General features: G+C 43.6%; 1 protein-coding gene across 2 annotated transcripts in view; it reads left to right on the top strand.

Annotated features, from left to right (window-relative positions):
- Dnah9 (dynein axonemal heavy chain 9) overlaps positions 1-26,658 on the top strand; it is a 356,165-nt gene that overhangs the window by 270,437 nt on the left and 59,070 nt on the right. For both annotated transcript variants that reach the window (XM_006973518.4, XM_076542621.1), the window contains 5 exons: positions 1,090-1,278; positions 4,551-4,786; positions 13,187-13,309; positions 14,705-14,909; positions 17,363-17,527. In XM_006973518.4, the coding sequence (XP_006973580.1) occupies positions 1,090-1,278; positions 4,551-4,786; positions 13,187-13,309; positions 14,705-14,909; positions 17,363-17,527 (918 nt within the window). The remainder of the gene's footprint in view (positions 1-1,089; positions 1,279-4,550; positions 4,787-13,186; positions 13,310-14,704; positions 14,910-17,362; positions 17,528-26,658) is intronic.

The raw sequence follows: 26,658 nt of genomic DNA, 5'->3' as shown, positions 1-26,658 counted from the left end.
AAAGGCAGGTCAGAGTTAAACAGGCTGAGCACATAGGAGGACAGCATGCTGAGTACATAGTCCCAAACAATCTCAAAGCCTGGTATCAGCTCCGATGCAAGGTCAGGCAGGAAAATGTGTCGCCACAGTTACGGGTGGGACAGGCTGCTGCGCAACCTTGAGATGACCAACTTCACCAAACAATTTGGTTCAGAGAGGGCACCCTGCTGACATGCAAGAAATCAGCCAGATCTGGCTACCTGCCTCCCATCTAGCGCCTCACCTGACTTATAAAACTCAGCACAGCCTTCTCCATCAGATAGAGACTTCGTCATATACATTTCCGTGAGAGGCTACGGGACCGGATGTATCCGAAGCCACTGCTGTCTCCACCAATAGAGATTCTGTAAGGAAACTTGGACTTCACTGTTCTAGTCTGAGAATGGGGCAGGGCCATGTTGGGTTGGCAAATCACGTCTTGCTCTGCCAGCTCTAACAATGTATGACAATCTCCTCCCAAGAAAAGAGGTATCTCCCAAATATGAGCCAGGCCAGTTGAGATGTGTTCTGCAGTCTCTGGCACTTTGTACACACTCACTTTGTACACACTCACCTCCTCTCACTGCCTTTATTCACCTCTATCTTCCCACCCACTGGAAAATTGTTTAGGGCACATGGACTTGACTTTATTTTCATATCTCCAACACTTAGGGAGGAGAAAGAAGAAAAGCCTAATTTTCTAATGTGTCCTACAGACCACGCACTATGCTGAGTGGTAACACACATGAACATCTTTGGTCCTCACAACAACCCATGGAATTGGTAGAACCGTCTCCACGTGTAGAAAGGGCAGAGCCCTGCAGCCGGCATCCAGAATCTGTTATCGCACAGTCCATGTGATGTACAACACAGAGTAGGGGCTTGTGTGCTGGAGTGTCACCTGCAGCCAGGACATGGCTGATGGAAAGGGCCGCATGGTGGAGAAGGATGCACAATGGTTTACTGGGACTTCGTGCTGTGGACATATGACATGTGACCTCGTTGACTAAATACACAGCTCTGTGGGCTCCATCTGATGCTTCTCTCTCCTTTCTGCCCTTTAAACGGTAGGTTGGAGGACTCGCTTCTGAAAACATCAGGTGGGCCGAGGCTGTACAGAACTTCAAACAGCAGGAAAGGACGTTATGTGGAGACATTCTTCTCACTACAGCTTTCGTCTCCTACTTGGGCTTCTTTACCAAAAAATACCGAAAGAGCCTCATGGATGGGACCTGGAAACCCTATCTGAGCCAGCTGAAAGTACGTACGTATGGCCTGAATTTGTCCTGACTGTCAGCCTGTGTGTACCACTGAGATCATGTGACCATCATAACCCAAACCTTCCAGTACTCCTTGTGTATGCACTGACACTCCCACCTAAGTGTCAGGCATGGGATACATACACACTCATATCCTCTACACTGCCAGGCATTATGGTCCTCTGTCCTCTGGTCCACCTAGAACCATGCCTTAAGGGGTTCTCATGGGAACGCCGTGCTCTGGTTCTTTGATGACCTCTACTTCGTGGCTCACTTCCAAGTGGTAAAATCTGGGAGACACCAAAGGATCTCTCTGTTCCAGAGGACATCATGGGAGCAGTGGAGGAAGTTTCTTCTCTGTTCTTCCTGGTCCATTTTCGCTGGGCCCCAAAACCATACAGTTTATACCCATGGCTCAGAAACACAGCTATAAAAGCAACTTTGTCCACCAATGCTCATGTGTTCCCTCTGTATATCAAAGTAATGAAATGGGGGAATGCTGGTGGCTGACTAAAGGAAATTTCAAGCCTTAACTAGACCCTAACATTGCCCTGGCACATTCTAATTACTCAGGCTCATCAGTTTCCAAACATGAGTCAAAAATTCAGAGTGTCCTACATGTCATGTCAATGGAATACAAAAGATATGCCAGGCTGAGATGGCTTCAGCACATTCATAGTCCAGTGGAGGTGATCAGGTCCACAGATTCAGCAGCAGAAAGAGTGAGCACAATTCGCATTGTACCCTGAGGCTTATTCCAAACCCCACCCATAACTACAGCCCTAGAGTGCCAAATGCATTTGTTATAGTGATGCCTACATTTTCCCAGATCTGCTCATAAAATTCTACCCGCATGATGATTTCATCGACTGGTTTAAAATGGTTACAGTACTGTGAGTAGCATGGATACTAGCTCAACAGTAACTAATGGCACTAGTTGTACTAACTAGTTGAACTAACAACCCTCATTGAGCTGTGAATTCATTCATCTTGAAATCATTGGGAGAAGATGTGTGGCTCTTAGCATAGCGGGTTGGGCTTGTTTGAGATGTGTAAGCCATTCTTACGCCATAGATGCCTTTGGCAGTGTCCTAGTCTATTGTCTGGTGCTCAAACAGTGCTGGAGAGCAGCTAATCAATAAAGAACTGATATTTACTTGGCTCACGATGCTGCAGTCTGATGAGTCTGCTGTGGACCTCAGTACTTTGACATCCCATGCCAGAAGAGGAAGAAAAAGTGAGAGCCAGAGAGAATGATAGGACCAAATTCACGCCTGTGACTCACTCAACAGGAACTAATTCACTCCCAAGCTATCAATGGGGGCCATTTACAGGGCAGGGCCACAATCACCTGCTTACTGGGGATTAAGTTTTCAACACCTAAATTTTAGGGAACACATTGGAACCACAGCAAGCAGTCTGGTAAAGTTTATGAATCCCAGAATAATGTTTTATTCATAAGATTATAAAGAAAACATGGCAAAACACATTTTTGGTTTTTGTTTTGCTTTATTTTTGTTTTCTCTGTATATCTGAGGCCTACCTCCAAGCTCACAATCCTCCTTCCTCAGGCTCCACCACGATGCCTGGCTACATCAAGCTTCTCAAGGGTAATTTTGTCCCTTGGTATTCTCCTGAGATCAGAAATGTGTTTCAAGCTGGGCATAGTGTCATCTATATGTAATGTATATGTAATTACAGAAGTCAGGAGGCTGAGATGGCAGGGTCATGAGTTCAAGGTCAGCCTGAGGTACGTAGTTAAAATGGAGAGAGAGAGCGAGCACATGATGCTGTAGCATTTGCCTTCTGTTTTCTTCATTTAAACTTATTTAACCTTTCACATCATGGCATGATGTTCTCACCTATAAATGTCATACTCTAGAACCTGTGTGACTGAGTTATCCAAAACAAAACAAAAACTCACAAGAATATCATAATGTCTTAAGTAAGTTAATGATTTTTGGTGAGACAACATTCGCAGCTGTCCTGGGGATCATGAGGCCCAAAGGCTACCACTTGAACATGGTAGGAAAAGGAGTTAAAAGGGTTTACACAGTTTTCCGAAGGTACCTAAGCAAAGCAAACTGCAGAGACAGTTGAATCAAAGAGTTTAAAGGATATAAGTCTAAACCTCAAAAGCATTACACTAAATGGAAGTGGCCAGACACAAAAGGTCACATCTTCTATGATTCCATTTTTATTAAATATCCAAAATCAGAAAATCTATAGAGACAGAAAGCATATTGGTAATTGCCAGGAGCTTGTGGTAGAGAGACACAGAGGGGGTTGTTTAATGAGCACAAGGCTTCCTTTGGGGCCGTGAAAATACCTGGGAGAAGATGGATTGAGCTGGAGACTGCATAGCACTAAGAATGTGCTCTCCGCCACCAAATGGTGTGCTTTACAATGGTTCACTTTATGTTGTGTAAATTTTACCTCTTTTTGAAAGTATATAAGTCAATGAAAAAGATTGTTTATAGAAGAATTAGGAGAGCTGAGAGAGGCCAAAATAGAACAACAGAAAGGATTTTCTAGCTCTGAGGGTACACAGAGGGACATGGGTGGAGTTCTCAGGGCTGGGGGTGTGCTCCTCAGCAAGTCCCCCCCCCCCCGCCCGCAGGTATGCTACTGGGGGAGGGGCCTTGTGAGCAGCCTTGAGGAGGGAAGACTGGGGTAGAGGAAAGGAAGCTTCCCCAGCCCTTTGCAAGCTGGTAAATTAGATGAGAGGAGAAAGTGGTTTGTGTGTGCTAATACTGCCACCAGAAAACCAATGTGAGAAACAGAGAACAGTGACAGAGAAGCAAATGTCCACATGGTTATGGATATTATAGATTAAAGATATAAATAATCAGGCTGGCAAGATAGCTCAGAACTACCTGAGTTAGATCATGGAGGCCCACATAGTAGAGGAAGAGAAGCAGTTCCCCCAAATTATACTCTTACTTCCAAACACATGCCATAGCACATGCACACACACACACACATACATATACATGCAGTAAGTAATTTTTTTTAAAAAAAGACATAAACAAGCGGTAGAAGGAATTTGATTAAGGTGAATATATTGAAGGGCAAAGAGTTGGTCACAGGAGGAATTTCTACGGTTCATCTATCAAGATACATTCTGCAACAATCACACAGCCAGGAAAGCACTCTTCAGGGAGATGTTGATCTTGCTTTTAAAGGGGTTACGTTATGTGGTGAGATACTGTGGCTTCTCCCGCACAGAGATGGGGTTTTCCATTCAGAGTGTGCCTGTCACCCCTTCATCAGGTTCCCATCCCAACCACCTCCACTCTGGACCCCCTGAGGATGCTGACTGATGATGCTGATGTAGCTGCCTGGCAGAATGAGGGCCTCCCTGCAGACCGCATGTCCATGGAGAATGCCACCATCCTCATCAACTGTGAGCGCTGGCCGCTTATGGTTGATCCTCAACTGCAAGGCATCAAATGGATCAAGAACAAGTATGGAGAAGAACTCCGAGTCACCCAGATAGGCCAGAAAGGGTAGGTGACTAGGAACACAATTTGATGCTGTTGCTATGTGTATAAGAAGGAAACATTGCATGGAACAGGTTTAAGCCCCAGTGTCTTTTATCTCCCCTCCCCCACTCTGACCTCTCCATCAGGCAACTCTCCTGATTTCTTGCAGATTTCCCTCTCAGTTTAGGAAGTATTTCAGCAAGATACTTGGGTACCAGCGCTATGCTCTTTCTCATTAGGAATCATGTGGTCAGTAGGATGACTGTAGTTCATTATTTATTAAACATATCATAGGAAGAGAAGAATTCAAAGGTTCTCCAACACAAAGAAATGATAAGTGTTTAAGGAAGCAGAAACCCTGTTTACCCTGACCATTGCATAAGGTATACATGTATCAAATCATCACTCTATATCCTACAAGGATGTACAACTATTATATACCAGTTAAAAAGATGTTGTACTTTCTCATCTGGGCATATGTTATCACCATCTCTGGTGGTGATAATTGTCTCTTTGACAATTAATATTGATTATCAAATAGACAGTATCAGAATCACCTAGGAGATAAACCTCTGGGCATGCCTGTTGGGAATCATCTTGACTAGGATAGTTTCTGACCCTTGATTGAGGTGATTGAAGTGAGAAGACCCACCCTAAAAGTGGGTAGCACCATTCCCTAGGCCTGGGTCCCAGTTGGTATAAAATAGAGAAATCTAACTGTGGTAGTTTGAATGAAAAAGGTCCCCATAAGCTCATAGGGAGTGGCATTATTTGAAGGATTAGAATGTGTGGCCATGTTGAAGTAGGTGTGGCCTTATTGGAGGAAGTACATCACTGGGGGTGAGCTTTGAGGTTTCAGATGCTCAAGCCAGGCCCAGTGGCTCACACTGTCTTCCTGCTGCCTGCGGATCCAGATGTAGGACTCTCAGCTACCTCTCTAGCACCATGTCTATCTGCATGCTGCCATGCTTTCCATCATGGACTGAACTGTAAACCAGCCTCATTTATAAAATTTGCTGTGGTCATGTTGTCTTCCACAACAATAGAACATTGACTAAGACAAAAGTTGGTGCCAGCGATTTGGGCATTGTTGTGGTAGGCCCGGCTGCGCTTTTGTTTGGAGGGATGTGGCCTTTGGGACTTTGAATTAGGAAAGTAGTTGAATGCTTTAAGCAGAGTTTAATGGGTCATACTAGTATGAATATGGAAGACAGTGGTGCTGAAAGTGATTTGGATGTGGCCTGTAGACTATTCTTAAGATATTTTGGTGATAAATGTGACTGTTTTCTGCCCTTGTCCAAAAATTCTGCCTGAGGCTAAATTAAGGAGTTTTGGATTAACAACATTGGCAAGGAGATTTCAAAGCAGCCTAGTATTGATTATGATATGGTTATTAGTGGCCACTCTTATGCAGATATAATGAAAAGGAACAAGCTGAGCAAGGAAAAATAGAAAATGAACAGTTTGAGAAGAAAGGAGGCACCAGGAAGTCCTGTGCTCAAGGAGATAAACAGATTTTAAAAAGCCTGCAGCTGAATGAAATAAAGGGAGTGGTGACCCCAGGGCAAGATTCCACCCAGCTTAGCTTCTAACTTGTGAAAAGGACTTAAAGAAAATCATAGGGCTAGATGTGGTGGTACACACCTTTAATCCGAGCACTCAGGATGCAGAGGCAGGCAGATTTCTGAATTCAAGGTCAGCCTGATCTACAGTGATTTCTAGGGCAGCCAATCTTAGGAAGGGAAAGAAACCACTGAAAACAGAAAGCTGGTGAAAATGTGTTTGAATGAGGGGGGGGGGGGGCATGTCCCAGCCCTAGCAAACAGAAGAACTTGGCAACTTCAGCCACATAGCCAGGCTTTATAGTCAAGGATACAAGAAAGGGGATATGGTATCTCCTCTGTGGCTAAGGAAAGCCACTGAGGCTAGGTACGTGTCAAGGGTGTCCCTGCATGGAGGCTCAGAGAGGTGATTAAGTAAAGCTGTGAAGATGAAGCCTGGATTTTGTTGGCGACCCCAATATGTTGGAGATGTCAAAGTCATGGTATACCCACCAAGGTGAGCTGCTAACAGGATGAGGGAAATATGCTTCAGTCAACAAAGCTGAAAGGAATTGGAGATCTGAAGAAAGCTTTGACATCAGACATGGAGATGTAGAGTTTGGAGTTCCCCCAGCTGGTTTTTGGTCTTGCTTTGGTCCAATATTTCCTCATTATGCTCCCTTTCCTCCCTTTTGGAATGGTAATGTATCCTGTGCCATTGTATTTTGGAAGTATGTGATCTCCTTTTTCATTTTGATTTTACAGGGGGTTACAGTTAAGAAACTGCCCTGAGTGTCAGACACTTTGAACTGTGGACTTTTAAGCAGGTTTGAGACTATGATAGACTGTGGGGACTTTTGAAATTGGACTAAATGCATTAGGACATGGCTACAAGCTTATGGAAATCAGAGAATAGAATATGGAAGTCTGAATGAAAATGGCCCCCATAGGCTCATAAGGAGTGGCATTATTTGAAGAATTAGGACATGTGGCCCTGTTGGAGTAGGTATGGCCTTATTGGAGGAAGTGTGTCACTGAGGATGGGCTTTGAGGTTTCAGAAGCTCAAGCCAAGCCGGGCGGTGGTGGCGCATGCCTTTAATCCCAGCACTCGGGAGGCAGAGCCAGGCGGATCTCTGTGAGTTCGAGGCCAGCCTGGGCTACCAAGTGAGTTCCAGGAAAGGCGCAAAGCTACACAGAGAAACCCTGTCTCAAAAAACCAAAAAAAAAAAATCTAAAAAAAAAAGAAGCTCAAGCCAGACCCAGTGGCTTACTCTTTCTGCTCTCTGCTGATCTGGATAGAGGACTCTCAGCTACCTCTCCAGCACCATGTCTGTCTGCATGTTGCCATGCTTCCCATCATGATAATGGACTAAACCTCTAAACTGTAAGGTGGCCCCAATAAAATACTTTCCTTTATGAAAGTTGCTATGACCATGGTGTCTCTTCAAGCAATAGAACATTGACTAAGACACTGAGAGCATGGGCATTCAACTCCCTCTGGTAGGGGCCTATAAAGGCAACTTAACCAGCTGCCTCAGGCTCCTCCCTACAGACTTCTTATGATGGACTGTACCTGTGAACCAAAATACGCCCCCTTTCCCTTGATCTAGATCAGGCCTGAAGGCACACTAAATGCAGGCCAGCAGCAATCATGACTAGCTCTCGATAGAGGAGGGCTACCTGGTCGCTATAGGAGGTCCCTCTGTTCATCCTGGCTCTTGGGCTCTTGGGCATTGCTTCTGATTCCCATAGGACTCTTCAGGAGACTGACAGGCACAGTGCTAATCTTTGACCTGGCTTGGCCACTAAGTAAGCATCAGCTTCTCTTCCCTCTACATCATGACTGTGATGATGTTCAACATGCGTTGGCAGGCTCACACTGAGATCCATGGAGACCATCCTGACTGGCACCTATCACTGTTCTCACTGCATCAGAGAAAACAAAGCATGAGGCAGACATGGGTTGGCTAAAGAGACTCCCCATGGACCTGCTTGGCAAAAACAAATGTCAGGAGGAAGTGACTAGACCAGACTAGTATGTGGCCTTAAGAAATTATCACAGAAAGGGGAGCCCTTGCCCATAGATGGAACTGGCAATGATAAATGGGAAGTCACAGGGTGAGGTGGTGTCACCAGAAATGAAAAATGACCTAAGACAAGGCCAGCCTCTAGCCTCAGAGTGGCTGTGAAGTGCTTCTATACCCATAGGAATCGGTGGGAAGAAACTGAGTTCTGACAGCAGCTCTAAGCACCACCATGGATCCGTTCCCATCTCCTGTGGGGGGAAAATGACTTGCTGGGTAGTCCCACAGCTTTGGGAAGGTACTATCCTGGGAAAGGGCCTATAGGGGAAGAGGGCCAGGAGCCACCAACAGTCACCGAGTGCCCCAAAAGAAGAGCCATGGGAATCTTAATAGCTAGATCATCCTACACTGTGCTCCATGCTGTCTTTCTGGTGAGCTACCAGGGCTTTCTTCTGAGGGACCAGGTATGAAAGGCTCTGTCTTGCCTGTGTTTTGAGTGGTTTCCAGGTCTGTGTGCTAGTCCTAAAGTGCTTTGAAAAGATGAGACAAGATGTGTTTTCTTGATTGTCTGAATCCACTGTCTTCAGTCCAAACAACAGAAAGTAAACAGATCCTGTCATATTTGAAAAGTACCCCCAGATGGTCTGCACATAATACTAGCTAGCATCATTGGCTCTGTAGCCTTTCCAATAGCAAAGCCTCAATGCCAGAGTTAAGATACAAGAATGGTCAAAACAGTGGGTGAACTTTCAGCACTGCCTTACAGTGATCTCCTATTGCCTTTAGTCTAGTACACACAGTACAGCAGTGCAGCCCTGCTTTGATCTGCATAGTCACATAAACCATAGTCCAGTTTGAACTCCCTAAAAACTGGCTGGTGTGGAAAGACACATTGTTGAATGTGTTTGGGGAGGGGGGTTTGGGGGGGGTTGTTTTGTTTTGTTGTTTTAGTTTGGTTTGGTTTAGTTTTGGTTTTTTTGAGACAGGGTTTCTCGTGTAGTTTGGTGTCTGTCCTGGATCTTGCTCTGTAAACCAGGCTGGCCTCAAACTCACAGAGATCCGCCTGGCTCTGCCTTCTGAGTACTGGGATTAAAGGCATGCGCCACCACTGCCTAGCTTGAATGTGTTTTTAACTGTTCTGGAAAAGACACTCAGAATTGGGAGTCTTTCAAGAGATAATTGCTATGTCTTATGTAATGTCAGATGAGAACATGGATTATTATAAAGTTATTTTGTTGTCTTTGAGACAGGGTCTCAAACTGCCCAGGCTGGCCTTGAACTTCTGATCCTCCTCCTTCACTGCTCTAATGCTAGGACTACAGGAGTAAACCACAATGCCAAGTTTATGTGGTAGTGGAGATGAAACCCACTGCTTCACTCTATCAAGTGAGCAACAGCCCAGCTTTTCATGAAGTTCTTAATATATCTTGAATACACGCTCTGAAGGGATCCTATCAGATATATTTGTCTTAGCTTGCCTCTGGTCATCCAATAGGAGTGTGGATATTTGTAATGATTCCCTGCTCAGTTTGGGGTGACCTGTTCCTGTTTCTACATTTTATAGAATCATTTTATTCTGTGACACTTAGAATATAGTCTAAATGGAGGCCCTGTGGTAGAGTTGCAACATTAAATTTAGAATAATCTCGAACTAGGAACTCTAGCGACCCTTAGCACAAAGGAGCCCAAGCCTGTCTCTGTGGCTCAGATAAAGAAAGCAAGTTACATACCTCCCTTGAAAACTTCCCAGTCCTAAGAGTTGAGATCCTTTTTTAATGTTTTGTTTTGTTTTCTATGTTTAGGTTACTTGGGGCTGGAGAGTGAATGTGCCACAGTACATGTTGTGGAGGTCAGGGGACAACTGAAGGAGTCAGTTTTCTCCTTGTACGAAGTGGGTTCTGTAAGTGTTACAGTTCTGAGGGGAACGGTTTCCCCAGTGGAAGTGTTACAGCTCTGCTCTGGAGGAGGAAGTTCCCCCCAAGTGTTATAGCGCTGAAGGGAAAAGTATCCTGGGAGCCAAGGAATACTACAAAGTCACACTGCACAACAAACCTCACACAAGAGACTTATAGGGAGGGAAGAGTCCAGGAGGGTAGCTGCCTCTGCTCAGGCGAGAAGCAGTGAGAACTGAGCAGAAGTCAGGGGTTATATAGTGTTTCTTAGGGATGGAGCTTTCCAGGGTGGGGATTAGGGGGATTTCAAGTCCTGATCTTGGGCTTTTTACTCTGTAGGATGGGGCTGGGCCCAGCCTTTAGGGCAGTTAGTGTTCTGTGAGTGGAACCTGGCCACTCATGCCCCTTGAGGGGCCTTGCGGATTCCAGGAATCAAACTCATCATTGGTGGATGGTACTTTTATCCACTGAGCCATCTCACCAGCCCCAAAGTCCCTTTTACATTAAGATTTTTCTAATATGATCCCTTTGTTGTGTTTTAACAGTTTAATAGAAGTCATTTAAGAATGTTTAGGGAGACTGGAGAGCCATTGTTGCTCTTCCAGAGGACCCAAGTTCAATTTCCAGCACCCACAGCTTGAATACCATCTGTAACCCCAGTACCAAGAGAGCTGATTCCTCTTCTTTCAGCTTTCACTCACACAAAAGCATACACAACATACAAATAATAAAAAAAAAATCTTTAAAAATAGATAAATAAAATAGTGTCTGTTTCCTAGGACTTGTAGGATAAAAGGGCCAAGGAAAAACACCCTAACCCTGACTTGACCCTAAGACTAGCACAAAGGCAAGAACACGCTGATCCTAACTTGACCCCAACCCCAAAACCAGAGTCACAAAGCAGAATCCCACCAATCCCTGGACTTGCCTCAAAATCAGACCACAGAATTCCACCAATCCTTAAGCTTTCCCTAAGATCAGACCACACACACACACACACACACACACACACACACACACACAAATACAAATCCCTCCAATCCTGGGCCACCCTGGAAAGCTCCAGACCTCAAGAAACTCTATATAAACTCTGCCTTCTGCTCATTCCCATGTGGCTTCTCACCTGAGTAGAGGCAGTCACCCTCGTGGATCCTTCCCTCCCAATAAATCCCTTGTGTGAGGTTTATTGTGCGGTGTGACTTTGTGGTATTCCTTGGCTCCCAATTGCCAGGATACTTTTCCCTTCAGAGCTATAACTCTCACAATGGGGGCATGTTGCTGGAGGGCTTCTCTCCAGGTTCCCCAAGCCCTGCAGTCCCACAATCCACTTATAAAATAATCACTCAGACGCTTATATCACTTATAAACTGTATGGCCGTGGCAGGCTTCTTGCTAACTGTTCTTTTATCTTAAATTAACCCATTTTTATAAATCTATACCTTGCCCCGTGGCTGGTGGCTTACCAGAGTCTTTACATGCTGCTTGTCCTGGCAGTGGCTGCAGTGTCTCCCTCCTCAGCCTTCCACTTCCCAGCATTCTCCTCTCTCCTTGTCCCACCTACTTCCTGCCTGGCAACCTACTTCCTGCCTGGTCACTGGCCATCAGTGTTTTATTTATATAGAGCAATATCCACAGCAGGAGCAGGTAACATTTCTGTTAGGGAAGCCTTTCCCTTCAGAGCTGCAACACATACAGGACTCCCAAAGTGAGACTTAAAAACCTCTATTGGTGGGTTAACTGGTGATGTATACCAACTTGTACTGTGTGCTAAAGGGATACACCATGTGCCATTTTAGTGTTCTCATAAAACTAGATAAAATCTGTTCTTTTTTTTTTTTTTGGTTTTTTCGAGACAGGGTTTCTCTGTGTAGCTTTGCGCCTTTCCTGGAGCTCACTTGGTAGCCCAGGCTGGCCTCGAACTCACAGAGATCCGCCTGGCTCTGCCTCCCGAGTGCTGGGATTAAAGGTGTGCGCCACCACGCCCGGCCATAAAATCTGTTCTTAAGTATAATGAATCTTGGGCTGGAGAGATGGCTCAGTGGTTAAGAACACCAACTGCTCTTCCAGAGGTCCTGAGTTCAATTCCCAGCAACCACATGGTGGCTCACAACCACTTGTAATGAGATCTGGTGCCCTCTTCTGGCCTGCAGGGACACATGCAGGCAGAATACTGTATACATAATAAATAAATAAATCTTAAAAAAAAAAAGATAAAAAAAAAAAGTATAATGAATCTTATTTTACATGTGTAAAAAATTACTTTGGAAGAATAGTCAATGCATTGAGGAAATGCTTGTATTTTATGTAAAAATAAAAAACTAGGTTATAAAGCAAAGTGCCATATGAATTCAATAACATAAAAACTAAAATGAGAATGTAATGTGGTCAGCTCTTCATACCATCATGTTGCATGGAGAGCCAATGATATACTTGGGAACAATTGCATCTCTACCGGACATGTGCAGACTTTCTCCCTTGTCATTAATAATCCTATGCAGCCACCATTACAGAGCGTTCCTCTGAATCAAGTATTATAATAAAAGTTTATGGGAGGATGGCTGCAGACTGGATGCATGCATAACACCATTTCATGTAAAATGTAATAGAGCGCTTGTTGGTTTTGTTTCCTATGGGGCCCCAAACCAATCACCCAGTACCAAAGGACCACCCAAATAGCCAGATGTTCACAGTAAACACTGAATTATACATAACAGACAGGGACTGTGGTTAATTTCCATATCCCTTTTTATTTTGTCATTTCTATTTCTAAAAGATGTAAAAAAAATAAAGTATATATAAATCTCAGAAACGTCATTTTAAAGTAGACAAAAGTGTAATAGCTGGAGATATTTCTGGAAGCTGTGCCCCCCTGCCCAGCCCTGCACTTCCCTCCAAAGCACAGTGGTCTTGTCACATTGCATCGGCCCCCTGTGTTTATAACTCATGCTGCCTAACTTGCTCTCCAGCTGCCTTCAGACCATAGAGCGTGCCCTGGAAGCTGGAGATGTGGTGCTGATTGAGAACCTCGAGGAATCCATTGATCCTGTCCTGGGACCTCTGCTTGGGAGAGAAGTCATTAAGAAAGGACGGTGAGACTCCGATGCACAGCTGTCCTGTGAACAGTGCTGGTCCACTGCCCTGGTTAGAGCTGTGGAGAGGTCACCTCTGGAACCTCTTCCGCTCAGCTCAGCTCAGGGAGCTCTCTGCAGCTGACTGACCTTCCTCTCCTTGAGTAATAGGCCATTTCATTGCCCTTGAATTCTGCAGAGGTTTCTAAAAGCCTACAATTCCTCATCCTCTTTCTGATGGCCATGGTGCACAATTTGAGAGAAACCCTAAGGGAAAATGGCCAAAAACAGACAGACTTCTAAGACACACATTCCATTCAAGCCAGATGTGTGAGGTTCAGAACTCGGCTCCCTGTGAATTTGATGACCCTTTGTGACTTTGAAGGCTTAGCAGGTACAGGGCATAAAGAGGTGGTTGATATGAATGAGAAAATGAGAAGAAGTAGAAGGGTTTCCATCTCATATGGTGGGAGTGCTGATTAACATGAAGGTGTGGTTGACTCTGGGGTCAGCCTTACCTGTTTCCCATTACTATAGCAAAGTACTCAAGGCCAGGTAGTTTACTAAGAAAATCATTTGTGGAGTTCACAGTTTTGGAAACAGAAAGTCCAAGACTGACCAGCTACATCTGATAAGATTCTTTTTCCAATATCACAATATGGCATCGTGGGGGAGTCCATGGAGAGGGGAATCACATGGTAAGACAGGGAGCTAGAGATTGGGGAGGGTCCAGGCTTACTCTCTCAAAGACTCAACCACTCCTACTGGACCCAGCCCCCTCCCAAAGATAGCATTAACCCCTCCCAATTACCTCCCATCAGACCCTTGTCTCAGACACACACACACACACACACACACACATTCTACCATACAGAAGAAAGACCAAGTTTCCAGTACATGGATCTCTGGGGGCAAACCACATCTAAGCCTTAGCAGGAGCCTTACCAATTGCATAGTCCCCAAGTTATCCTTCTGTGTTTTAGGCTGTGCCTGCTTCTGTGTTTAATTATTTTCACCCATCAAAATCGTTCCCTTTCTAGCTGAGAAAAAGGAAGCCCTCTGGCATGCCTAAGATCTTCCTGCCAACTGCGAGCAGATGCCCCTTCTGCCACACTCACTCTGTGCTGCCATCTGCTGGGACATTTCCATAGCATCTGAATCTATACTGACACAGTGGGAACAGCCCTGCCTAGAGTTTCACACTGTAAAATGAAACATGATGACTCTGAGACAAGACTTAATCCTTCCAACCTGCTCCTATCGTTAAGACAAAGAAGGATCCTAGGTAGTTGTTAGACATAATTAGGAAAAATTATGATATGCTAATACTGCTGAGTATGGCCTTGTTTTAAAAAAAAAAAAATCTAATATTCTACCTGAAGGCACCCCACCTTCACTTGAGCCTATGTGTTCCAGATTCATTAAGATCGGAGACAAAGAGTGTGAATTCAATCCCAAGTTCCGGCTCATCCTTCACACCAAGCTGGCCAACCCTCACTACCAACCTGAACTGCAGGCTCAGGCCACCCTGATCAACTTCACGGTGACCAGGGATGGCCTGGAGGACCAGCTGCTGGCCGCTGTGGTCAGCATGGAGAGACCAGACCTGGAGCAGCTGAAGGTGTGTCAGAGATCCCCTGAGGAAGGAAGGAATGCTCTGTCGCTAGGTCGTGCAGTGTAGCCACGGTGGGAATGGGGATGGGCAGTTTTTTCCTGGAATTCGGCAGAGTGGGTTCTTCAAGACATTGGATGAGTCCAAACCGGACCTAGTCACCTGTGAATACCCAGCTGGGAGGAAAAATGTAGTGAGCTGAAGAACAGAAGCAGGATAGCTGAGAGACTGGACATTCCTGTCCCCAAGAGCAGGGCCTGGCTAAGTAGGATTAAACTATGCCTGGGTGACAGAAACAGGGTCATCCTTGCTGGGGTTGTGTCAGTTCAAGGCACAGGTTGGACAGCTTAAACAGCAGGAACCTAGGTCCTATCAGTTTTGAAGGCTGGGACCTCAAGGCCATGGTGCTGGCATAGCTGTCCCTTGTGAGGCTTCTCTTCTTGGCTTGCTGCCCGCTGCCCGCTCACATGACCTCTTATATGTATATGGAACTAGGAGGAGCCCCGCTCTTGTGATCCTTCTAGGAATGTTAATCCCATCTAACAAGGGCTCCTCTCTGACACCTAAGCACTTTCCTATAGAGTCAACTGGGAGATTAGAGTTTTAGCATACAAATTTGGGGGAGCATAGTTCAATCCATAGCATGAGTATGCTTTCCTTCCTCTCTTTAAATGTGATCAGATTGGATAATACGGGTCAAGAAGGGAACCCAACCTTCCACAGCATATGTGAGATTGAGTTCAAGGATCCCCATTATTATTCAAGAGACGCCCCTGGAGTCTAAGTCCACAACAAACAAGATTATAGCATGGAAAAGGCAGCAGAGACCAAGGAAGACCATGTAGCTGCATAGAGAGCTTATAGCCAAACAAAGCAACAGGAGAAGCAGAAATGCAAACTGAGAAATAACGTCTTTTTAGCTACTAATAAGAATTTTCAGGAAATGAAACAAGGTAATATGGAAATGAAGGAAAACAAGGAAATATGAGGCCCATGGGGGCACAGCTTAAGGGGACTAATTTAAATGGTAGGCTTCAGAAAGCTTCTATGAGGTGTTGGCATCTGAGCTAACTCCTAAGTGATTTGAAAGCCTCTGGGTACAGAGTGTTCCCAGAAGAGAACAAGTCCTAGCCTTAGGCTAGACTAAAGTCTGAATTTGTAAAAGACAGAACAGGGGCTGGAGCAATGGCTCAGTAGTTAGGATTGTTTGTACTCTTGTAGAGGATCCAAGTTCAGTCCCCAGCACCCATGTGAGACAGCTCACAACCGTCTATAACTCTAGCCCCAGGAGATCTGACACTTTCTGGCCTCTTTGGGCACCTGTACACATGTGCACATACAGACATATGTACACATGATCTTTAAAGATCATGTGTATCTTTAAAGATCATGTGTACATGTGTATATGTATGTGCACAAAAAAAAATAGGGTTGGGGATTTAGCTCAGTGGTAGAGTACTTGCCTAGAAAGCACAAGGCCCTGGGTTTGGTCCTCAGCTCCGGAAAAAAAAAAAAAGAAAGAAAGAAACAGAGGTAAGGGTTGGCATTGCTAAGAGCCCTAACATGTGCATTGTTCTTGACTGGGATCAAAAGGTTTACAGGTCAAAGATGCTAGAGCCACCTGGAGTTAATTCCAGCATACAAACAGAAGGTGCCCAGGGCTTTAGGATGCCAAGCATAATGATTGCAAAGCAAAGAGGACCTGAGAGCCGCTCAGATTCCAATCCCACCCCAGCCTTCCCTCAAGGAAGGCTCTCGTTGGAACTGTATGAGGCAAATGGGTTTGTCTTTCAAGCAGTCCTTTATTGTTCATCCGATGCTAGTGAAGTGAGAGCCAAAGCATTGCTCGGCTCTCTGTTCACCAGCTCCCTTTAGTGACCTTAGCACTGCTCTGAGCACAGCATAGAGCTCCTCGGTGTGAGGACTGGGAGACACAGATTACTAACATGGAAAGAGCATGGACCACGGTCTCCTTTCCAAATCAGTGGGGTGTCGTATCCCGGAACCCCTCAGATGCCAGACCAGCTGATACTCCAGTCCCTTATGTAAATGATGTGGCATTTGCATAGAACATGCCCACATCCTCCTCTATGCTTTAAATCACCTCTGGATGACTTCCAACACCTACTGCAACATAAATGTCACAGCGATCACTCATAGGCTCCTGTTCGGGGAACAATGACATGAGATGGTCTGAGCATGTTCAATCTATGTAGTGGTTTCAGGCTAGGCTACTTGCATTTTTACACCCCCCAATCATGGCGGCCAACTGCACAGCTGCCGCTTGGACCCCACCCACCTGCTCACTTCTGCTCACATCAAAAGCACTCTGCTGCTTTCGCCTCAGTTCACTGTCTCTGCAGGGAGGGACTCGTCCCTTCTAACATTTATCTATTCAGGCCTATCCTAGAGTGGAAGACTTGGCCATCTCTACCTGACTCTTCCTTGCTTGATGTTTACAGTCGGACCTCACAAAGCAGCAGAACGGATTCAAAATCACCCTCAAAACCTTAGAGGACAACCTGCTGTCTCGCCTCTCTTCTGCTTCGGGGAACTTCCTGGGAGAAACAGCCTTGGTGGAGAACCTGGAGGTCACCAAGCAGACTGCTGCAGAGGTGGAGGATAAGGTATACCAGAAGGCCCAGGCCGGATGTTCCCTTGGTTTCTCCTCCCTCTGCTTTCAGTACCTGAATCTGGCTTCTGTTTCCATCTTCCCAAGTTTCTTCTAAGAAATCCACCACACACGTGTATGGCTAGCACTGTTCAGATATAGTAGGTTGTCAAGAAAGACATAAAGCTGGGAGATAGGCATGTTGAGAGTGATATGGGGGGGGTTGGAGGAGGAAAATGGGGGGATGGATATAATCAAGTTCATTATATACATGTATAAAATTCTCAAGAATAAAGAAAAATTATAGCTTTTTAAAGTTGTTTTAAAAATCCAGGCACAATCCTGGAGTGACCTCTGCTCATCCTGGGTTATAGAGCTCCCACCTTCTAGAAAAGACTTTTGATGTTTCCACTTCACAAATAGGGCCCTGATTTTTCTTCAGGGAATAGTGCCGACAGAGAATGCCTTATGTTGTGGAATAGCCCCAAAGTTGTATAAATTGATAAGCCAGATGTGATTGTGTCCTAAAACAATCCACTGCACTGACAGAAAAATCTCAGTCTGTTTTTAATGAGAAAATGTTGGTAACATCTCAGGCAACTCAGCTCTGAACAATATTATCCCGTGAAACAGTTAGAGTACATGGCTTCCTTCTTGCATAGCATTTGGGAAGGAAGGCTTTTCCCCCCATGGAGACTAGAAAATGACTTGATGAAGAAGGGACTCAACTCTTCACCCTTCCCACTAACCGCCAACCATGCACAGACCCTTCTACATTCCCTTACTGTCCAGATCAGACCAGTTATGAAACTGGGGCTGATGAGGATTTCACACATCTGGGATGGGGACAGGAGCAACATGTCTCCAAATGGGTGTGCTGACTGCCCCCTTCCCGGGAGTCTTCTGAACAGAAAAGGCTTTGTTCCAAGTAGGAACAAAAGTAGAAAAAAATAAATAAAAAGTGGATGGAGTTGTGGTTCATTAGGTGAACACTTGCCTCACATGCACCAGGCCCTGTGTTCAGTCCAAAGTGTTAAAATCGGAACAGGTGAACGGTCACAATCGCAGGGCATTCCCAATCTGAGCTAAGAAATAACTGATGACTTTGAGAAATCCAGCTCAGTGGCTGCTCTGTGACCAAGGTTAGTCTGTTATCCTGGCAGCTACAACTCCTGAGAGGGTCATGCAAGCTTGTAAAGTATAGAAAGTCCACAGCTCTAGGCCAGCAAGACCCAGTTTTCATAGAGGGAGTAGGGCAGAGGGTGGAACCAGCCTTGCCGATCTCTCCTGCCTCTTCATCCTTATTTTCCCCATCTCTACTGTAAAATCAACAAACCACTGCCTGCCACATATCATATGGAACTTTCTCATCTATTTTCTCCCCCCTTTTAGAGGGTCTTTTTTTCTTTCTCATCCATCTAATAGACACTTATTTGGTAGCTGTCATGGTCCAAATTCAATGACAGCAGTTGGGGATATAACAAGCAGCATGTGTGGGCTGTAAGGGAGGATAGGCATTTGAGGAAAGGCCCTGAATTCATGGCAATGAGAGAAGATATTTAATACAATGGAGCTGCTGAGAATGTCCACTTCAGGGTAGATGAAAAGCTTGTGTATGGAAAAATGGAGAATCAGTTTCCAGTGTCATAAGGCATAAGGGGCAAACATAAGTCTATGATTAGTCTGTGGGTCCATGTATGCAACTAGGAGATGCAGATAATTGGAGAATAGGGACAGGCAAAACTGAAGGTAGCTCATTCCATAAACGGTCATGGGGGCTTAACAGCAAGGGTGTGTTCTGAGAAGTGCATCACTTTGAGGCTATCACAGTATGCTTACATAGAAACCAGCACAGTTAGGCCATCATTGGACAGTGTAACTATGAGACTCCATCATATTGGTCAAGGACATATTTTGTCCTTGACCAAAAACATTATGTGATTGTACTTTGGGAACCCAGGGGTCAATCTTATCTGCTACAAGTGAGAGAGTAGTGATGAGATATGAGGTTGGGTGAGAAGTGAAAATTTATAGTATTTATGGAAAATTAGAATAAAACTTGACTAGAGGCATAGAGATTAATGAGCAGTGATAAGCAGTTGGGGGCATTGAAAGCTAAATCTGTAATGACGCTGACTGAAAGTGATTTTTTTTAATGCTCTTCTGAGGTTCAGCTACTGAACTTAACCAATTTATATTTATTAACATCATTGACATATGGTAGTTAGGTTTTTCTTAGAGTTTCTTATTAATTAGCATTTTCTTCTCAAGCATTACTGCTTGTGTATTCTTCAAGCTTTCATCCCCTCCTAGTGAGTTTGAAATAGATCGTAAGTTCTTATAGACTCTAGGCTATAGGATGCTAGAACTGTTTGTGTGCGGTATCTCTTATCGAACCCTCTCTCATTATTCCCCCACTGTGCCTGCTTCTAGCGATCACCAATCCATTCTCTGCTTCTATGTCATCCATTTTCCAGGCTTCACAAATTAGTGGAAAACACAGAGTGTTTGGGTTTCTGTGCCTGGCTTGTTTAACTTAACACAGTTGCTTCTAGTTTCATCTACTTTGATACCAATAGCAGAACTATAGTCCTCCTTTTAGCTGAATAATATTCTGTTGTGGATATCTACCACATTTCTCTCTATCTCTTCATGTGTCAGTAGGCATCTTGGTTGATTCTATAAATTGGCTATTGTGAATTGAGAATGTTGTTTGTAGTAAACTACCTCTTGACACATGGATTTCACCCTTTAGATATGTGCCCAGTGGCAGATCATAAATGAATTGTGTGGTTTTGTTGTCATTTTTTGTTTGTTTGTTTGTTTCTTACTGGTTTCCATATTGGCTACAGTACTTTTTAAGATATTTATTTATGATTTTATGTGTATGTATGTATGTATGTATGTGCACTATGTGGGTTCCTAGTACCCTGCAGAGCCAGAAGTCAGTGCCAGAATCTCTGGAACTGGAATTATAAACAGATGTAAGCTACCACATGGATGCTAGGGACCAAACCAGGATCCCTTGCAAGAACATCAAGTGTTCCTGCCTTGGCTATAGTGTGGTGGTAATCTAATTGTACTGAATTATTATTTTGATTGTATGTTAATAAATAAAGTTGTCTGGGAGTCAGAGCTATTAGAGCCATAGCAAGAGTGTGGCGGTGGTGGCACACGCCTTTAATCCCATAGATATCTGTGTGTTCAGGGTCAGAGCTATTAGAGCCATAGCAAGAGTGTGGCGGTGGTGGCACACGCCTTTAATCCCATAAGATCTCTGTGTGTTCAGGGATACAGTCAGCATTGGAGACATATGCCTTTAAGACCTAGGGGGCTGTACATTCAGACAGTGATGAGGCAGTCATGTGTTTGGGTTTACAACCAATGAGAAGGCAGAACAACATACTATAAAAAAACGAACCGACAGGAAGTAGGTCTCTTTTCGCGAAGCTGGGACAGCAGGAGGAAGGGTGAGATTTTAGCTCTGAGCTCTGACTTCTCGGCTTTCTCTTTTACATTGTTTCTGTGTTTCTTATTTAATAAGACGGTTGGTTACATCTACACTATAGCACTTTACATTCCCATTAACAATACATAAAAATTTCCATTCTACATCTCTACAAAAATGTTCATCTTTTTTCTTTCACTTTAAAAGATTTATTGACATTAAGAAAATGAACCATTTTCATAAAACTTTTTTTAAAATTTTTTGTTTTTAAGAATTTCATACATGTATACAATAAAATATTATATTGTGGTAGTTTGAATAAGAATGACCCCCATAGACTCATATATTTGAATGCTTAGTCACCAGGGAGCAGCACTATTTGAAAGGATTTTAAGGATTAGGAGGTGTGGCCTCATTGGAGGAAATGTGTCACTGGGGGTGGGCTTTGAGGTTTCAAAAGCTCATGGCAGGCCCAGTCCCCCCCCCCCCCCCCCCGCCACTCCCCCACCCCCCACCTAGAGATCAAGATGTAGTTCTCAGCTACTGATCCAGTACCTGCCTGCATGTCACCATGCTCCCACCATGATGATAATGGACTAAAACTCTGAGACTGCAAGGAAGCCCCAAATTAAATGACTTTTTTTTTCATGAGTTGCTTTGGCCATGGTGTCTTTTCACAGCAATATAACAGTGATGAAGGCACATATCTACCCCCTCATTTCCCCTGAAACTTCTCCCAAATCTTATTATTCCATCAAACCCCTTCTGAATTCATGTCTTTTTATGCTTTGATAATCAGTAATTTCAGTTAGAGCTGCCCATATGCTTGAGGGTGGCTCTGTTCACTGAAACATGGAAAACCTGGTAGTGGTCAATCTCCTCAGTAAAGAATGACTCTCCCTCCCCAGCAACCATCCACTGCCAATAACACCTCAGTAAGGGGTGGAATTTAGAGATCATCTGCTCTGTCTATGCCAAGATCAGGCTGGCTCCATCTTCTGTAGCTCCTGTGAAGGTGACCATAGCTGCTGTGAGTTAAGGATGCTGATAGCTATGTCATGTCCAGAAGACAGCATTTCACAGTACTCCCCAACCTCTGGCACTTATATTCTTTCTGCCTCCTCTTCTGTGATGTCCTCTGGGCCTTGAATGTAATATAGATGTGTTGTTTAGGGATGAGCACTCCATTTCTTCTTCTCAGCGCTTTGACCATCCATGTATCTCTCCATTGACCCCTATTCACTGCAGATAGAAGCTTCTCTGATCAAGGCGGAGAACAGTCCAGGTCTATGAGTGTAAACATGAATATTTAGAAAGCTTCTTGATATTGTGACCATTTGGCAAAATAACAACAGCAGGTTCTAACTCTGACCTCTCTGGCCATGGGTTTTGATGAGGATTAAAGTAACAAGCATGAATACACCCCTACAGAGCCAGCCTCAAATCCGACCAGAAAGTGCTTAGTTACCCCATAACAGTCATGCCACTATTGCGTGAGTGGACATGTTTCACCTGGCAGGTCAACACTGCAGCATGCAGGGTCAGACACTGGGTAAGACCACTGGTGCCTTTTCTCCCCAGCAGTCACATCGTACTTTCCAGTACTATGAAAGCTAGCCAGCAGGGACAAATTTTCCTGTTTGGTTTCAGTTGATATTTCTATGTCCTTCCAACCAGCATGTGCTACCTTCAGCATGAGGTCTTGCCACATAATTGTGGTAAGGGCAGTAGCAATAGCCTGTGTTGTTTGGGGGATCTCAGAGGCATTTTTGAGTAAGTAACTTGCAGGGAGGCATCCCATACCTTGTATTGTGATTTTCATGTTAATCCGTATCTTCTGGGATCAACATTATTCACCTGTGCAGAGTAATTCCATCCCAAGTCTCTCTTTTTTTTAAGTTTTATTTTGAAATTAGTATACTAACTACTGTGTAAAATAAGGCTTTTGCATATATCCTTGGTTTGAGCTAATACTAATTCTAAGTAGAGTGAGATTGTTCCTTCTTCACTAATTTTTTTTCTTTATCCTTCTTCTCTTAGACTTTGAATATTTGAAAGACGCTCACTGGGTTTATTTATACATTTTTGCTTACATATAGAATGTATTTCATTTTAAATGTGACTTTAGTATGTATGTTTTAATGAGGTATAAAATTAAGCAATATATCTAGCATCTTCCAAAGCAATTTTCAAGTACTTTAATTTTAATCATTTCCTTGCATCTTTTGTTATTATTTCATAATGTATCTTGTGGGTTCTTATTGCTGTTAAGAGTCTGTTTTCAGTCTAATTACTATTCTTTTATAGGTACATTATACTTTCTGATTGCTTTTAATATGTTATTGTCATCATTGATATTCTAAAATTTCACTATATGGTAGAGATGCATCCTTATTTATCATACTTAAGAAGGATATATTTTTTCCAAATAAGAACTCTAATATTTTGTTGATCTGGGGAAATTCTTAGTTTCAGATATTGCCTTTCCTTCATTTTCTTTATTCTCTACATGTTTCTGTTAAATTAAGATTTCCTCATCCTACCTGCCAGTTCCTATAAATTTTTACAATTTCCCATCTTTGTGTCTTTCTGAGCTGATTTTAACCATTCTTCAGACCTTTCTTCCAGTTTCTCTATTCTATTTTCAACTTTATATAACTCATAAACTATTTCATCTAAATAATTGTATTATTTTTAGGCATTCTTATCAGTGCTTTTTCAGGTAAAACCTGCTCTCTTTTGAAATGTCTTTGCCTCAGGCTTTCTTGTGTATCTACTCTTCCTAAGTACACTTATTTAATGATTGTTTTTAGGTTGTTTAATCCTCTTCAGTTCTTGATGTACTAACCTTTGTGAAGTTTTTGCTTTTGGTTTTTGTTGTCGTTGTTTCTTAATGGCAGCAGGAGGGGAGGGGAGCAGTGTTTTAGAAGAGGTCTTTGTTTTTGAGAGCCTGGATCTTATTGTTTGGCCCAGGCAGCTTGATCTTGTGATTTTCCTGCCTCAGCCTCCCAAGTGCTGGGTGGAAGAAGTCTTCTAACTGACTCCTTTGGTAACAGTTCTAACTTAGTTACTTTCTGTGGCTGTGATGAAACTCCATGACCAAAGCAACATATAAAAGGAAAGCATTTAACTGGGGTCTCATGGTTCCAGAGGGTTAGAACCCATGACAATCATGGCAGGAAGCATGGCAGGAAGCAGTCAGCTATGATGCTGCAGCAGTATCTGAGAGAGCTTATCCCTCAGTCAATGAGCGAGAAGCAGAGAGAGTTTACTGGGAATTGCATGGACTTTTGAGACCTCAAAAGCCACCCCCAGTGACACATCTCCAGCAAGACTGCACCTCCTGTTCCCAAAATTTCTACTGACTGGGTACCAAGAATTCAAACACATGAACCTATGGAGGCCATTCTCATTCAAACCGTCATATTCCATTCCCCAGCCTCCAAAGCTTAGGGCCATATAATCATGCAAAATACACTTAGTCTAATTTAAAAAGTCCCCATAGTCATTCACAGTTTAAAAGTCCAAAGTCCAAAATTTCTTCTGAGACTCATGGCAGTCTCTCAACTGTAATCCCCTGTAAAATCAAAAAGCAAGTTGCATGCTTCCAACACACAATGGCACAGGATGAATATTAACATTCCAAGAAGGAGGTAAGGTGGCACAGTGAGGAAATACTGGACCAAAGCAAGACTGAAACCCAACAGGGCAAACTCTAAATCCTGTAGTTCTATGTCCAATGTCAATGGGCTTTCATGGCTCTTCCCTTCCAGTTTTGCTGACTGCAACACACTTCTCTCTTCTTCTGGTTCCACTTCTGTCTGCAGCTGTCCTTGGCAAGTATCCCATGGCTCTGGCATCTCTAACATCCTGAGGTCTCCAATATAATTCACTTTCTCAGCTCTACACAATGGCCACTTTGGGTCTTGATGCAGGGACTTCCCAACCATACACTTGGCCTCTGCAGTTTTCCTTAACCACAGAAGACTCTACAACCCTTTACTCCTACATCCTTCATGACTCTAAAGCCAGAACCACATGGCCCATGCTACCAAGTTCTGCTGCCAGCCTGGGATGGAACCCGGCTCTTGTTCTTGATTTACATTTACATACTCTTTGATTTGTTGATGCACACAATTTCTTTTTTTATAAATTGCAGAAATAGTTGGGTCTTGCAATGAGAGCACCACTCCCTTTATTCAATTTCACATCAGACCTCTTCTTATCTTTTCAGAACAAGCATTGGCTCCAACATTAAATCTCCTGGTGCTTTTTCTTTTCCAAATTACCATGCTGTGTTTCTTTTTGCCCTGCTTGCTCTTTTTCATTTTAAATCTTTGTAAGAGTGATTACTAAAAACCAAGTGAAAGAGTCAGTATTAGGCTGTCTTGAAATGTCCTCTGCCAATGAAATTTGTCCCATACTCTTCAATTTAGCCTCAGGCAGATTCTTAGTACAAGGGCAAAAAGAAGCCACATTCTTTGTCAAAATATCACAAAGAATGGTCTTGACCCAGTTGCTAATATTTTTCCCCTGATATCTCTTGAGCTGGGCCTTAATAGTGGACTATGCTTTCAGCACTTATTAATGCTTTCTTCCATGCTTTTATTACAATGGCCCCTTAAGCCCTGTTTACAATGTTCAACTACTCTCCTAGTCCAAAATCCCAGTGTCTTCCACAATCCTCCAAAAAACAACATGGTCAGGCCTGTCACAACAATAGCCCATTTCCTGGTACCAACTTCTGCCTTAATTACTTCCCTATTGCTGTGATAAAAATACCATGACCAAGGCAACTTATAAAATAAAGCATTTAATTTGAGGCCCACAGTTCCAGGGGGTTAGAGTCCAACATGGTGGGGAGCAGAGTGACAGGAGACCAGGCATGGTGCTGGAGCAGTAGCCAAGAGCTTAGTTCTTGATCTCCACAAGGCAGAGGTAGGTTTCTGAGAATGGCATGGGCTTTGGAAACTAAGAAGCCCGCTGTCAACAGAGCTCATCCAGCAAAACGACACCTCCTAGTCCTTCCCAAACTATTCCACCAACTGAGGATCAAATATTCAAACATATGATCCATTCTCTATGGGAGCGTTCTCATTCAAACCACCACACCTTCCAACTGTAATTTGTAATCATTTGATTGGAGAACATGAATCATGATCATTGCTTTTTCCTGATGGACTCTCCAGTTACCAGTAGTTTCATTTTATTTTGGAATCTAAGGACAAAACAAGCTGAAGACCATGTGTAGAATCGCAATCTTACAGAAATATGTATTCCAGATACTTAAATCTCTTCTTCTTATCCATGACATGAACTCCTCAGAAGACAAAATATCCCACTAAAAGAGATTCTCCTCGTGACTCAGTATATAACTATTCCATTTAAATTAAGGAAAGGGATAAGTTTGTAGCTCAAACTGATGGCATGTACATGACTCTGTAATCAACTCCCTGCATCACACACACACACACACACACACACACACACACACAGGCACACATGCTTGTGCACTCACAAGAATGAAAATTATGCTGCACTTCCTTCCTGGACTTCTACTTCTTACTTTAGAGTAAGAATGTATTTCTATCTCTTATATTTATACTTACTTACAAATAAGTATATGCATTTCTTGGTTTTCCAAGGAATCATCCCCTTAGACATGGTGTTTAGAGTTTCCCATACTTCCCAACTCCAGG

Source organism: Peromyscus maniculatus, chromosome 8, assembly GCF_049852395.1.
Source record: "Peromyscus maniculatus bairdii isolate BWxNUB_F1_BW_parent chromosome 8, HU_Pman_BW_mat_3.1, whole genome shotgun sequence".
Classification (NCBI taxonomy): domain Eukaryota; kingdom Metazoa; phylum Chordata; class Mammalia; order Rodentia; family Cricetidae; genus Peromyscus; species Peromyscus maniculatus.
The sequence above is the reverse complement of the archived record's forward strand: the minus strand, read 5'-3'. Positions and strand labels throughout refer to the sequence as shown.